The 13,628-nt window shown below is 34.2% G+C and overlaps 1 protein-coding gene and 1 non-coding gene across 2 annotated transcripts in view; one reads left to right on the forward strand and one right to left on the reverse strand.

Annotated features, from left to right (window-relative positions):
* Window positions 1-13,628, forward strand: part of Lrp1b (LDL receptor related protein 1B) — a 1,652,823-nt gene that overhangs the window by 1,103,291 nt on the left and 535,904 nt on the right. Inside the window, exons 26-27 of the mRNA XM_090342868.1 lie at window positions 2,864-3,028; window positions 3,281-3,525. Coding sequence (XP_090198994.1) covers window positions 2,864-3,028; window positions 3,281-3,525 — 410 coding nt within the window. The remainder of the gene's footprint in view (window positions 1-2,863; window positions 3,029-3,280; window positions 3,526-13,628) is intronic.
* Window positions 5,690-5,790, reverse strand: LOC150056425 (U6 spliceosomal RNA). Its single transcript, XR_016537356.1, has one exon. It is a non-coding gene; the product is annotated as a U6 spliceosomal RNA (small nuclear RNA).

The raw sequence follows: 13,628 nt of genomic DNA on the forward strand, positions 1-13,628 counted from the left end.
GGCACACTGGTAATTCAAAATGGGAGAAAGAAAAGAAAGGACGAGAGATCACTGAACTTAGAAATCTACACACTGACCTAAGTTGTGTTTTCTTTTTACTAGAAGAAAACTTTACTTCTGATTAACTTCAATGTAGGAAATGTAGAACTGCAGGGATACTCACATTTGATTTGTGTGTGCTGCCTCTGCATAAGGTTACTTGGGTAGAAAGAGAGTCCCCAGTTCCCATTCCTCATCCACGCAGATGATACTCCATAAGTGTTCAAGGTGTCAGCAAGGCATGGAAATGGCAGCCTAGGCTACACCCGACATCTCCAAGAATACAGATACCTATGACTCCCATATTCATTATTAATTTTCAGAGATTATTCATCTTTTATTTTCTAAAATTGTATACAGAGTTTTTTGTTTATCAAATCTTCACCATAAATTTTACTATTTTATGAAATGATCACCATAAATTTAGAGTCTTATTTTTCTATTTTAAATCAGTGCTTTTTCAATATAAGCCTAACTAAAAATTAATGCATAAAAGCCTGGTGTCATTGATACACATACACAGACATACACACACACACACACACACAAACACACACACACACACACACACACATAAGAGTTAAACTGGAAGTGAGATAACACCATTTCTTTTTTATTTTTTCCAAGAAAGAGGTTTTACAATTTTACTGAAGAGTCCACTAGACTTATTTCAATTATCTATTCATTTCTATAATCTTATTTTTTATTTAAATCACAACATATTGCATTATTGGAGAAACATTTTTCACTTAAGTTATTGTTTGTTAAAATTTCCAAATAGTAGTCTTCATCCCAATTAATCAATTTTAAGCATCAGTATTTTCAGAAAAAATTAAGCACTTAAAAATAAGTACTTTAATATATTTTTCAGACTTCTATTTATTGATCTGATTTTGAAACATTTACCTTTAAACTTTCATTTAGAAAATTATGGAACATATACCCTCAAAATGACTGCAAAATTCCAGGCACTGGCAGTTCATGCCTATTATCCATTTGTAAGGAAATGGAAAGACTTGGAAAAAAAAACATATTAAGTGAAGTAATCCAGACCCAAAGGAATGTAGGCTCAATGATTTCCCTCATTTGTAATACTTAGTACACATCTAGGACTCTCCTAGCATAGGATTACTGTAGCTCAAACCTAGGTACATAAGGTCATATAGGATGAGACTAAATGAAAGGATCTCTAGGTTATGGAAATAAGAGCTTTATCTTGTGTGATAAAGCCATTTTCGTTAATCTCGTATTAATGTTGTATCTGACTTTGTTACCTGGTATAGTGTATATACATATATTTTGTTTATTTGAAATAGGAAAGGCAAGGGGGAAAAACAAGATGATTTGGAGGGGCTAGGGGAGGGAATGTGGACAAAAACATGAGAAGGGGTATCAATGTTTGAGAAATAATGCACCTACTACTTGGAGAATATTACTGCAACTCCTTTGTACATTACTCCAACAATAAAAAAGAAAAGAAACCCTGCTTCAGAAATATGGTTTGAAGTGCCTTTTCATAGTCAGCCTCTTTGTTAAACACTAACAAAACTTAGTGTTAATATGGACTTCAAGTCTTCAATTTACTAATGTTATTTTGACATCTATTTAGCTCCAAATCAATAAAATCACATATATTGAAAAAAATGAAATTATTATATAATATAATGAACAAATCTGTAATTATAAAAAGAATACATTTAATTATTACTACTTAATTTAGTAATTTTTCCAAAATGTCAGCAGAACTAACAGACTTTGTACTCTTGCATACTCCTTTTATTACTTTTGTTTTCTTGTACTGTGAAAAATTGTTTCGAGGTTCTGTGCATGTCAAAGGACTCTCCCCTAATTTTCACTCACAGCACTCTCTTTCCTTTCTATTTTGACTGCTTTCCACACCATCTCCCTTCAGTTCCCAGACCTAGAAATTTTATCTATTGTTCCTTTTTCATCCATTAGATTCTCCCCAGATTCCCACTGAGTTTAGTGAAGCAAGAAACTGAGTCTAACCAAGACATGTGAAAGGGTATCAATATATGTGAATTAATGCACCTTCTATCTGGCAAATATCATGTAACCCTTTTATCAATTACAATAAAAAATAAATTTAAAAAAAGAAACTGAGTCTATTTTTTCTATTAGTGTTTCTATCCAGTCCATCATGAGTTCTCACAGATATACCTTGAATACATGACCATGATATAGAGCATCCTCACCCTTTTGTGTGCTTTCCTGTGCACTCAAATATATGTAATGTAATCTATTTTCTGGTTAATACACAAAATATTTCTTTCATGCTTAAAATTCTATAAAGGCTCATATACTTCTTATTCCCTAAGAATATAACATATAAGAATTCCTTTGGCCTAAGAGATTGTAAGCCTGTCCTGTTCATCTTTTCTTCCTACACTCCCTGACTACCCTTCTGATACCTGGGCCTTATTTCTGAGTCTGATATAGCCCAAGTCCTATGTTTCCTTTGGTATATGTGGTTTACTCTGCCTCTCATGCGCTCCTCATCTTCAGCTTCAGTCACAACATGACCTTCTCAAAGTGTTCCCTACTCATTATCTGTGAACAATTCACTGACACCTGCCACTCTCTCCCCTAACAATTTTTCTCCAAAATTTCTCATATGCAGCAATTATCTACTTATGAATGTACTTAGATTACCTGTCCTTCTGAACTCTGAGGCTCTAGGTTAGATAATAAATCCATTTTTCTTGCAACTTTTCAGCTAGCAAGTACCAATCATGTAATTGGCATAAAATAAATATTTGTAGAAGGGACAACTGAAACAATAATCCTATTTCTTCTTTCTCAGAATTCTTTTTTGGACAGACTGGGATGCCAGTTTTCCTCGAATTGAATCAGCCTCTATGAGTGGTGCTGGAAGAAAAACCATCTACAAAGACATGAAAACTGGGGCCTGGCCTAATGGACTCACTGTGGATCACTTTGAGAAAAGGATAGTTTGGACAGATGCCAGGTTAAAGAATGATCTTTTTTTCCTGTATTTTCTTTTCCTTTCTTCACACAGCATCAACCTTGTTGAAACAGGGCCTACTATAAGGCACCATGTATTAAAAATAGTGGTGGCTTTTTTGTTTGTTTAATTTTGAATCAATATTGGAACTAAAAATAACCACAAAGGATCAATCATTTTTTTAGATGTATGGTTATATCATTGGAATATCTGAATTAATTTTGGAAGCATATTGACATATTTTCCTTGCTCTAGGTCAGATGCTATCTATTCTGCCCTCTATGATGGAACACATATGATAGAAATTATCCGAGGGCATGAATACCTTTCCCATCCCTTTGCTGTGTCTCTGTATGGGAGTGAGGTCTACTGGACAGATTGGAGAACAAACACATTGTCCAAAGCCAACAAATGGACAGGGCAGAATGTCAGTGTCATTCAGAAGACCAGTGCACAGCCATTTGACCTTCAGATATACCACCCCAGTCGTCAGCCACAGGGTAAGTTGCCTGTGACATAAAATCATTCAGGAAATCTTTCCACATGAATCATATTTTGGGAACTGTAATATAACCCTTGTAAATTAACAGTTAGATGGTAAGTCTGTATGTTAGTAGGTAGGTCGATGATAGATAGATAGATAGATAGATAGATAGATAGATAGATAGATAGATAGATATACAGTTAGCTGTATAGTCTTTGAATTTGGAATCTAGCACCTGAACTTGCCAAGTAAATTCAGAGATAACACAAAGGACAGTTACATTGTTTTCTAGTCAAAGGCTGTAATATTCAGAAGATAGTACGTGCTCTATGAGGAAGAATAGATTATCTGGTTGAGTTCTTCTGATTTTTTTTTTCTGATCCTTGGTCTTGAATTTAGGACCTGGGTACTGTCCTTAGGCCTTTTTGTGCTCAAGGTAAATGCTCTACCATTTGAGCTACAGCACCACTTCCATCTTTTTCTGAGTAGTTTATTGGTAATAATAGTCTTATTGACTCTTCTGACTCTGTTGACCTCAAACCTTCAACCTCAGATCTCATAATCCTGGGTAGCTAGAATTATAGGCATGAGCCATCAGTGCCAGGCTACATTGAGTTCTTCCATTTCATTGGAAATATTGTCTATTCCTATGTATTGCACAGTTTGGTTTAGTAATAATATTTCCCCAAATTTATGTGACTTTGTTAACTTTATTCAATCTTTGCAAATGTTCTTACTCCAAAACTCATTTTTTATCTGAGATACCAAAACTATTCATCGTAATATCAGTTCAAACTCTCAAACCACTTCCCCTTTCTAGGGCCAAAATCTATGAGAGACTCACTCTTAATACAAATAAGTTTCCCTTCATCATCAGTTCAAACTTAGATGCATATTCAGTTGATATATTTTCCTCCTCCTGGAAATTCCTTCCTTCATTTGTTAAAATGATATTTGATATGACTGGAATTTCTTTGTCTCAAACTTCAAGGTTTATCTTAAATTCATGTCATGTTATGTTCTTCTAGACATGATTATAAACAATCTCCTTTGTGACTGATAGTACCTTGACTATTCTTTCTCTTTATTACTTGACTTTTATTCTCTCTTAATATTGTTTCTTCCAAAATTTCCTCTGCGAAATTTTCTGTGCTGACAGTCTGAATGAATCTAGTTTACTTGCCAGATACACTCAATTTCTGTTTCAAGTTTTATATCATTTATCTTTACCCATGTCACATACGTTAAGCATTTCTTTACTCTTTTCTCTGACAGCCTTCACCACATCACCACCAAAACATTAGGACATTAAAGATGGAGAATATGTATCCTTATCATTTTTGTACCTAACAACATTTGGAATATACAATGAAATCAAGCACAATGACTTGTGTGTCATTTTTGTACTTCCAGATACTTAGAATACTGAGATCTGTGGGATCTCAGTTCAAATGTAGCTCAAAGAGAAAAGATGGCTATTTAATCTATTAACCTGCAGATAGCTGAGCTGGACTGGATGTGTGTGTCTGGATTGCTAGAGTGTCAGCTCTCATATGCAAGCCAACAAACAGTATAAGACCCTGAATTGACACTCTATAATTAGGGAGAAAGAAAAATAAAATAAGTAAGTGAACTAAGTTTAAAGAAGTTAGAAATTATGAATTTAAGCAGCATATTATTCATGCAATTTAAAAGATACTGTTCTATTAAAACCTATCTTCCACATTGAGAAGTATCTAACTGCAAACAAGCATCATAGATGACAAAGAGTGATAATTAGTCTGGGGTTTTCTGTGTTGAAAAACATTTACACCACTATGGTTTTTCCTTCTATTGGTATTTTGTTAGAATTTTAATTTTTATGTTTAGAACAATTTAAATAAAGTGGAATACAAAAATGATCTCCATTTGAATTTCACATCATATCCCTCTTAAATTAGAATCAGTATAAAGGCATCTGACTTACATATCTTATTAAGACCTTTTTAAACATACACAGAACAGGAGGAAAAATGCCACTATCCTGATATTTTTGTATTTATGCTAATGAAATGAAATTTTATGGCAGCTTGTTTGGTTTGGGGGAAATTGTTTTTGACCTTTTTACTTATTTCAAAAGAGGAAGTATGTGAATGAACATAACTTAAAATGTTTTCTCTTGATTGTGTGGTCTTTCTTTCTTGAATATGAAGCACTTCACAGTTTTGGATTTCATCCTTATGCCATGATAATCTTCTTGGTATTGTTCCAATTTTACTAGATATGTTGCCAAAGTAAGCACTTCTAGTCTTTATGTACATTTGGAGAATGTGTCATTTCCTCAATGAACTCTCAGGTTGTAAGTGTTTGGGAGACATCCTAATTTTCTTTACTTTAAGGATGCCTGCACATATGACCATAATTATCTGTTCTATTTATCGGCTTTATTAGTCTTTCTTTCTTCTTTCTTTCTTTCTTCCCTATTTTTTTTTCTTTTCAGCAGTCATGGGGCTTGAACTGTGGGCCTGAGAGTGGTCCCTGAGCTCTTCAGCTCAAGGCTACAGCCTTAACCCTAGAGCCACAGTACCACTTCCAGTTTTCTATTGGACATAAAAGTCTCAAGGTATTTAGTGCCCAGGCTAGCTTTGAATCATGATCCTCAGATATCAGCCTCCAGAGTATCTAGCATTACCCGTATAAGCCACCACGCCCAGTTGGTTCATCTGTTTCTGTGAAGTCACATAGCACAGAGGACAATAGTATTCAGTGCCCTTATCCACCGCAGCCTTTGTGTCTGCTGAGACAGGATCAGGCAAGAAGCAAAACACAGTGACCATGATAGGAAAGTTTCTTAGAAAAGTCATGTACTTTCAATAGATCTAAGGTAGATCATCTCCACAGTGAGAATGATCTTTACTCTCCCTCTGGACCAGCCTATAAGGCAAAATCTCTGCTTTGGGATGAGAAATGTTTACTTAATCACACTTAACCTCTAGCGTACAGTTTACTTCACTGAGTAGGGAAGTTACAGATCTATTGTTGTAGGGGACTATTACTTGATACAACTTACACTGGCATGAAGCAATCTGATACTTAGGTAGGTGAGGTACTTGTAACATTTTGTGAACTGGATGGGCCACATAGATTTGTGGTAAAGTTTAATTGCAATGAGAATGTTCTAGTCTCATCCTCCATTTAGGTTTATTTTATATGTTCCTATCACTGGTAGATATCTGCTACCCACAAAATTCTGAGGAAGGAGAGCAGATGCGCAGATACAGTTTTATTATTTCCTTAGATGGAATTATAAGGAATGTGGGGACTAGGGTTCAGTGTTTTCAGAAAACAATAATAATTTTGGTGAATAAATTTTTGGTGAGATCTTATCCCTAAGAATTATTAAAAATGTGTATTAATGCTACAAATTGAAATATAGCTTTCCAAAAGTTTAAGAAATGATGACCACTCTAGCTCATTTTTGAGTGAGAAATTAATAAAAGTTTTTAATGTCATTTTTTATATGAGTAAGCCATCATGTGTGCATACCATTCCAACTGAATTATCAGACAAAACCAGAATGGTTAAGAAGCTGTTTTAAATCCCTAAGTCATTGATACTTTTATGGAACTTGGTAAAGATAAGGCAAACATTGAACACATGCATACAATATAAACAAGCAATAGTGGCAATTTTCATCTAAATTGTAAAAGTTTGTAGCTTTAGGGAGCCAAACAGGGTGAGAGGGTTCAAAGCCTAACGATAATTTATTAGTTGCTTGATGATCTCTTTATCATTGGCTACTTTTCTTTTATAAAATAGATTTTTTAGCATTTATTTACTATTGGGTATTAATTACAAGTTATTTATACTCTTTCTACCTGTTTTAATCAGCTAGAATTTGGAGAGACTAATATGGACATCAGAAGATCCAATGAATACTTCACTATTTAATGCAAACATATTAAACATAAGTTACTAGACAAAATAGTTTTAGAATAATGTTGCATACATCACTGGTAGTGTTTTATATTTAGGTAAATTAAATACATTTTTATTTAAAATGAAGTAAATTTTCCTAGTTTATAAATGTTTTATTTATTTATTTATTTATTACTTTTTTTTTTTTTTTTGCCAGTCCTGGGGCTTGAAGTCAGGGCCTAGTCATTATCCTTAGGTTTTCCTCAAGGCTAGTGCTCTACCACTTGAGCCATTGCTCCACTTCCACCTTTTTTCTCTTTATGTGATACCCAGAAATTGAACCCTGGGCTTCGTGCACCCTACGCAGGCATTTTACCACTAGGCCAATTTCCTGACCCAAACATTTTATTTTATTTTTTTTAAAGATTTTTAATAGGGCCGAATCAGATGGCTCATATTTTTTAACTACAATCCCAATAACGTGGGAAATGGCACTAAGATGGTCACAAATCAATGCAAGTTAAGGCAAGATTTTGCCTGGTCCTTTAGCAAACAACACAAAAGTGGATTGTCTAAATCCAGTACTAGACAATAACACAAGCACAAGTGCTACAAATGTGACTCAAATGGTAGAATATCTACCTAGCAAGCCTGAGGCACTGATTTCAAACCAGGAGAGAAGGGGGGAGAGGGAGAGGGGTAAGGAAAGGGAGAAGAGAGAGAAGAGAGAGAGAGAGAGAGAGAGAGAGAGAGAGAGAGAGAGAGAGAGAGAGAGAGAGAGAGAGAGAGAGAGAGAGAGAGAGACAGAGAGAGACAGAGAGAGACAGAGACAGAGAGAGGGGGGTAGGGGGAGGGGGAGGAAGGGAGGAAGGGAGGAAGAGAGAGAGAGAGAGAGCAGGAGAGCTAGGGAGAGGGAGAGGGAGAGGGGAGAGGGGAGAGGGGAGAGGGGAGAGATTGGGCTTCTGTGATTATGGAGATTGAAAGGATTTAATCTGCTTTCTGTAGCCAGAAAAACAAGGAATTCTGGTGGGATCTCATAAACTCCTATTTAGGACAAGGTATTTGGGCAGAAATACATGTTTTACCACAAAAGGACATGTTATCAGAGCCCAGGACATACAGGCTGACTTTAGGTGTTAACACTCAAGTTTTCTTTCATTAAGAGTAAAGGACATAATATACAGAGAATTAAAAAAAAAAAAAAAACAGGGAACTTGAATTTCTAAGTTTCTCTTACTCATTACAACATGCAACACACAGGAAAGATTAACCCCATATCAAAACACTCTCCTGAGAGATATGTCCTACATCTGGAATCATAGTTTTTGAAGGTGGATTGCTTTCACTCCCAGACGTGTACTTCATGGAGGAATCCTGATTTCTAGGTACTCCATTCAGAAGTAAGTCAGTTATACTTTCATCCCTTTGTTTTGAGTTTTAAGACACATTGTGTGATGCCTGACCCTAGAAAGGGCAGGATGTCAAATGCTGACTGATATGCTAATGTGTTCAAAATAACACTTAAGATTGTTTTGTTAGTAGTTGTCTGGACATTCCTCAGTTCAACCAAATTAATACATAAAATCAATGATCACGAGAAGCTTCCTTAGTAGAGCAGGAGACAGCATGGAACAAGTTGAAACATACTTAGAAGTACAATCATTTTAAAATTTGGAATGGTAATTAGCGCTTAGAGATTGTAACAACAACAACGAAAAGACTTGGGCTTGCTTTAGCTTTCTGGTTTCTGTAGGTGGCTGTCAAGATGTGACAAGAGAACCTCATAAACTGTTTATGTGTAAGGTCAATAAGCTAATTCTCTAAACTCTAGAGAGGATGTATTTATGGGCCATGTTATCCTATTGCAGTTTCCTAATGCACTTATTATAGGATGATAGAAGCCATATGGACAATAGCTGTAACTATAGTCCAATACATTCTAATACATCTTAGTCCCTGGAAATTTTTAATTTCAGATTACATATACACATATTTTTCTTCATATTTTTACCCATTAAAATGCAGCTTACAGATCAGTGTTGACCTACAGGTTATAGTTGGTTGAAACACAGACTTAAAGCATGAACTGAAAATGAAATCAAACTTACTTTATGGTGATCATTGGAATGTTTTGGGCTATAAATGGTTAGGAGAGCTTGGGTTGCATCAAGAGCTTTTGTAATCATTCAATTACAAAGTCAGGACAAAAAAGTAAATATGATTTCAAGATATTTCAGAAAGTGATAAGAAATTAGTGTAGAACCACCAAATCAAAAATGAGGGTAAAGACAAATGCTTAAATATTAAAATAAAAAGTGGTGACTAGGAGGAGTTTGTAGATTCAAAGGACAACATTGTTTCAAATAAACAAATAACCATATATATATATATATATAGTATATCAGATAACAAGGTAAGATGCAGTAACAATATGAGATAACCAAGGGACAACAAAAGAGATGTGAGGTAACATAGTACATTAAGAACAACAGTTATACATTATATAGCTCTTGTTTCTGTATCTTGGAGGTCCTATCATTAAGCCTCATCCTATATGGGCTTATATATCTAGGTATTGCCCTATTGTAAACCTCTGCTAGGAGAGTCCAAGGTTTCTACTGATCATGACAAATGAGGGAAACCATTGATGAGGGAAGGGGTCAGGGATGGAAATGGGACAAAAACATGAGAAGGGGTAGCAATGACTGTTAAGGAATGCACCTTCTATCTGGTGAATATAATGTAACCCTTTATTAATTACAATAAAATACAAAGATGACAACATTGTCAAAAACTAAAGTTTTTGAATGATCTGGCCATAAATGTTAACTATTGCTGACATGACAAGAAATAAATATTACTGGACATGGCCATAAATCCAATGAAGATAATTTCAGTGACTGTTTGCATATACACAAGTGATCTTAGGTGTCAAACTACGTATTGACATTACTTTTGAGTATTCAATACTAATACAGAAGATGATTAAATGATAGTGTTTATGTAGCACAAGTAAATTTGCAAGAGATTGTCTTGAGAGCAATCAGCTTAAAAATGGAATACTCAAGAAGAAAATTCTTGAGCTATACTGCTTGCCTCAGTTCCAAAACTCATCATGTATTTAATTCATGACATTTGCTCTTACACTTAGATTTTGCACTTGTAAATTGGAGTGGGTACAGAGTAAATGCATTAGCTCTTTTTTTTATTTACTTATTTATTATTTTATTCTCTTTTTAGATATTTTTTATTGTAATTAATAAAAGGGTTACATGATATTTGCCAGATAGAAGGTGCATTAATTCACATACATTGATACCCTTTCACATGTCTTGGTCCCCATTACCCTCCCCCCCAACCCCCCATCTTGTTGTCCCCCCTTCCCTATCCAATTTCAAATAACCAAATACAAATATATCCAATATATCTGATAACAAAGTGAGATACTGTAACAATATGAGATAACCAAGGCACAGCAAAAGAGATGAGAGATAACATAGTACATTAAGGACAACAATCATTCATTATACGGCTTTTGTTTTAATATCCTAGAGGTCCTTTTAATTAGCTTCATACTACATGGCCTTATGTATCAAGGTTTTGCTCTATTGCAAATCTTTGCTAGTAGAGCCCAAGGTTTCTACTGATTATGACAAATGAGGGAAACCATTGGGCCTAAGTTCCTTTGAGTCTGGCTTACTTCACTTAATATGATTTTTCTGTCTTTCCATTCCTAACAAATGGGACGATGTCGTTCTTTTAATCAATTATACTTACCCTTATTAAGTACCCTGTTTTATTGTTATCATAGATAGGATAAACTAATGTACAACCAGTCCCATAGGAGTTTGGCTTATTTGATATGTGTTCCTAGACTTCCCTCTCAATTTGATAAGAATTGTTAGGCAAAGACCTTCCTCTTTCCTTTCTTGCTCTTTGCTATCCACAGCTTTGCTTTTCTTCTATGTGTCTTCAATCTATAAGTTTCTTCAACTTATTTCAAGTTGTAGTTTTAACCAGTGGAATTAAATTGCCTTCTATGTTCAGAAAGATTCAACCACCTTGTTTACCAACCTCTAAAAAATTATTTACTTGTTGTCATGGTTATCTTTTCTAAAAATGTTTCAAGAATGGAACAGTAGCTTTAAATGCTAAAAACTCCCTGTCTACTAAATTTTTCTTATCAGATGTTTATCCCTTTTTGAAAATACTTTTATTCTGTATGAAAAGAGCTTATTACAAAAGAGACTTAGATATTTGCTGTTGAAAATACTACTATTGATGTGATGTATTATTGCTAGTATTTTTAACAGCAAATATCTGGAGATAAACACAAATACATAAAAACCTATGACTCTATAGACATAATGTTTTATTACATAGTTTAATATGTATCTATGATATACAAACCCTTACCCTAATTTTGATTAAGTTCTAAAAACTAAGTGCCAGTCATTATATATAGAGATTCCCTTCTTGTATATTTGTTTGTTAAACATCTCATTTGAAATATGATGTAAAAATCAATGTTAATAAAGTCTTTAAAAAATAAAAAATAAATAAAAAATACTACTATTTTGTAAGGAAAATGTTATTTTAATGCCAAATACAGGCTAAAGACTCAACTGTGTCTTTTTGTTTTGATTTTGAAAGCTAACATGATTGACAAATGATCAAAATGTTTTGGATAATATTAATATGAAAAATCCTCTAAAATAACAAATTGTAATTCACAAAGTGAATGAACAAGACATTCAGGATTTCATTAAGCTATCATCCTAAGTATGCTTGTGGAATCTATATTTGGAGGCAGTATTCATCTTCCAACTTTTAAGGTGTAAATGGGAGCATAATTTCCTCAATGAATGGATGAATGAATGAATGAATGAATGCATGTGCCTGAGTTTGTATATCACAGTGGTTACTCCAGAATTTAAGGCTTTATTCCTTTTTTTTATGCCCAATATTTCCTTTTTTTTTTTGCTTTACTCCTTCTTAATGATTGTATTACTTTAAGTTTTTCAGCCTTAACAAGGTTATGTTATGTTTGTGAAAAAATTGGGATTTTCTTAATAAACTAAAATGAAAATTATGAAGAATAACTGAAAGAATAGCTATAAACATTTAGTGCATTTTCCACATATACTGATGAAATGTATTATTTCATTTTGGGAACTTTGATCTCTTTATTATATACTGTACTACTGTACTTACACATGATGTTATGTCAATGAAATTACAGGCCATTTCCTAAAAAGGAGATGTCACATTGAAATGGTTTATATGCTTCCTAATACAATCAGGAAAATACTTGCATATAAAATCAAACTATTCTTGCAGACATTTATGAGAAAATAAGGTATTATTTCCCCAAGAATTATCAAGATACTAAGACTATTACTAACATCATTATTCCACATGAGATTATGTATCTTTAATCAAATCTAAAGGCATAGATGTTATGTCATGCTGTTAATGTATTTAATTATAAGTATGAGCAACATATTTACATTTCTAATACAGACTGCTCCCCAGAAGAATATATGTTGGTTATGGGAGTATGGCCTAGTGTCGAGTGCTCACCTAGCATGCACAAAGACCTGGGTTCAATTCCCTGGTACTATGTACGCAGAAAAAGCTGTGTGGTGCTGTGTGGTGTTTTGGCTCAAGTGATAAGCCTAAGTGATAGAGAAAGCTCAAAAACAGTGTATAGGCTCTTAATTCAAGCCTCATGATTGGCAAAAAAGGAAAAGAATCTATACTGTGTTCTCCCATGTTCTACATTAAAAAATCTTAGAAATACTGTTAAATATTATCTCCCAACTATAATAGTGGTGTGTCTCTCTCTCTCTCTCTCTCTCTCTCTCTCTCTCTCTCTCTCTCTCTCTCTCTCTCTCTCTCTCTCTCTCTCTCCTCCCTCCCTCCCTCCCTCCCTCCCTCCCTCCCTCCTCTCTCTCTCTCTCTCTCTCTCTCTCTCTCTCTCTCTCTCTCTATATATATATATATATATATATATATATATATTGACTAGACCCCAGAATACTTATAAGTATTCTATCATTGAGATGCAAAATGAACACCATATTATAATTAATGCTGCAATAAACATAACTGTGCAAGTAAGTTTAGTTTGTCCTTGTTTATGAACATTTGCATAAATGCCCAGGAGTGGGATTGCTGCATCATGGGGGATTCTATGTTAGTCTTTTGAGGAACTGTCAT

This window comes from Megascapheus bottae, chromosome 12 (genome assembly GCF_031878675.1).
Source record: "Megascapheus bottae isolate mThoBot1 chromosome 12, mThoBot2.hap1, whole genome shotgun sequence".
In the NCBI taxonomy this organism is placed as follows: Eukaryota; Metazoa; Chordata; class Mammalia; order Rodentia; family Geomyidae; genus Megascapheus; species Megascapheus bottae.